Source organism: Ahaetulla prasina, chromosome 1, assembly GCF_028640845.1.
Source record: "Ahaetulla prasina isolate Xishuangbanna chromosome 1, ASM2864084v1, whole genome shotgun sequence".
Taxonomy (NCBI): Eukaryota; Metazoa; Chordata; class Lepidosauria; order Squamata; family Colubridae; genus Ahaetulla; species Ahaetulla prasina.
In genome coordinates, this window is record NC_080539.1 from 2,989,375 (window position 1) to 2,990,000 (window position 626).

General features: G+C 44.4%; 1 protein-coding gene across 1 annotated transcript in view; it reads right to left on the reverse strand.

Annotated features, from left to right (window-relative positions):
* Positions 1–587: 587 nt before the first annotated feature.
* Positions 588–626, reverse strand: part of TRARG1 (trafficking regulator of GLUT4 (SLC2A4) 1) — a 15,018-nt gene continuing 14,979 nt past the window's right edge. The window contains exon 3 of the mRNA XM_058163840.1: positions 588–626. This exon is cut by the window's right edge and continues 137 nt beyond it. Coding sequence (XP_058019823.1) covers positions 588–626 — 39 coding nt within the window.

Sequence of the window (626 nt, forward strand, 5' to 3'; positions counted from 1 at the left end):
CTCTTGGGAATTTTACATTTGGGTTGGTTCTTCCCTCTCCTCACTTAGAGGTTATTAAATCAGTGAAATAAAAATTGTTTGCGTCTACAGGGGCAGCCTTAAAGAAGCCTCCGTCCCGGACCAGGTTATTTCACCTCATCTCCTGTCATATTTCCAGATTTTCTAAAGCGTACATAATCTCTAGTCCTTCCAAAGATGCTGACCATGCAGTGGCCACCCTTGGCAACAGAAGCGAAGGGACGCAGGTGTTTCAAGGCGGATGGAGAGCAACCGCCAGCCCGTATTTGGGTGCAAAAAAACTTCAGTCCCGCCGAGGTGTTTCCTACCGGCATGCAAATGGATTTTAAAAAAAACAACAATCTAAAATACAACATTCCCAACAGGGTTTTCCACCTTCTATGGAATCCATCAGGAGAGGAAGAACAGAGGATTCAATCCATCTTGCATGCTTTGAAGCACGGGTCTCCAACCTTGGCAACTTTAAGACTTGTGGACTTCAATTCCCAGATTCTCGGAGTTGAAGTCCACAAGTCTTAAAGTTGCTAAGGTTGAGACCCTTTGAAGGATCTCAATAGTGTTTTTCCTACTCAGAAGTTCTTCTTCTCCCTTAAGAAGAAAAAGGCTGG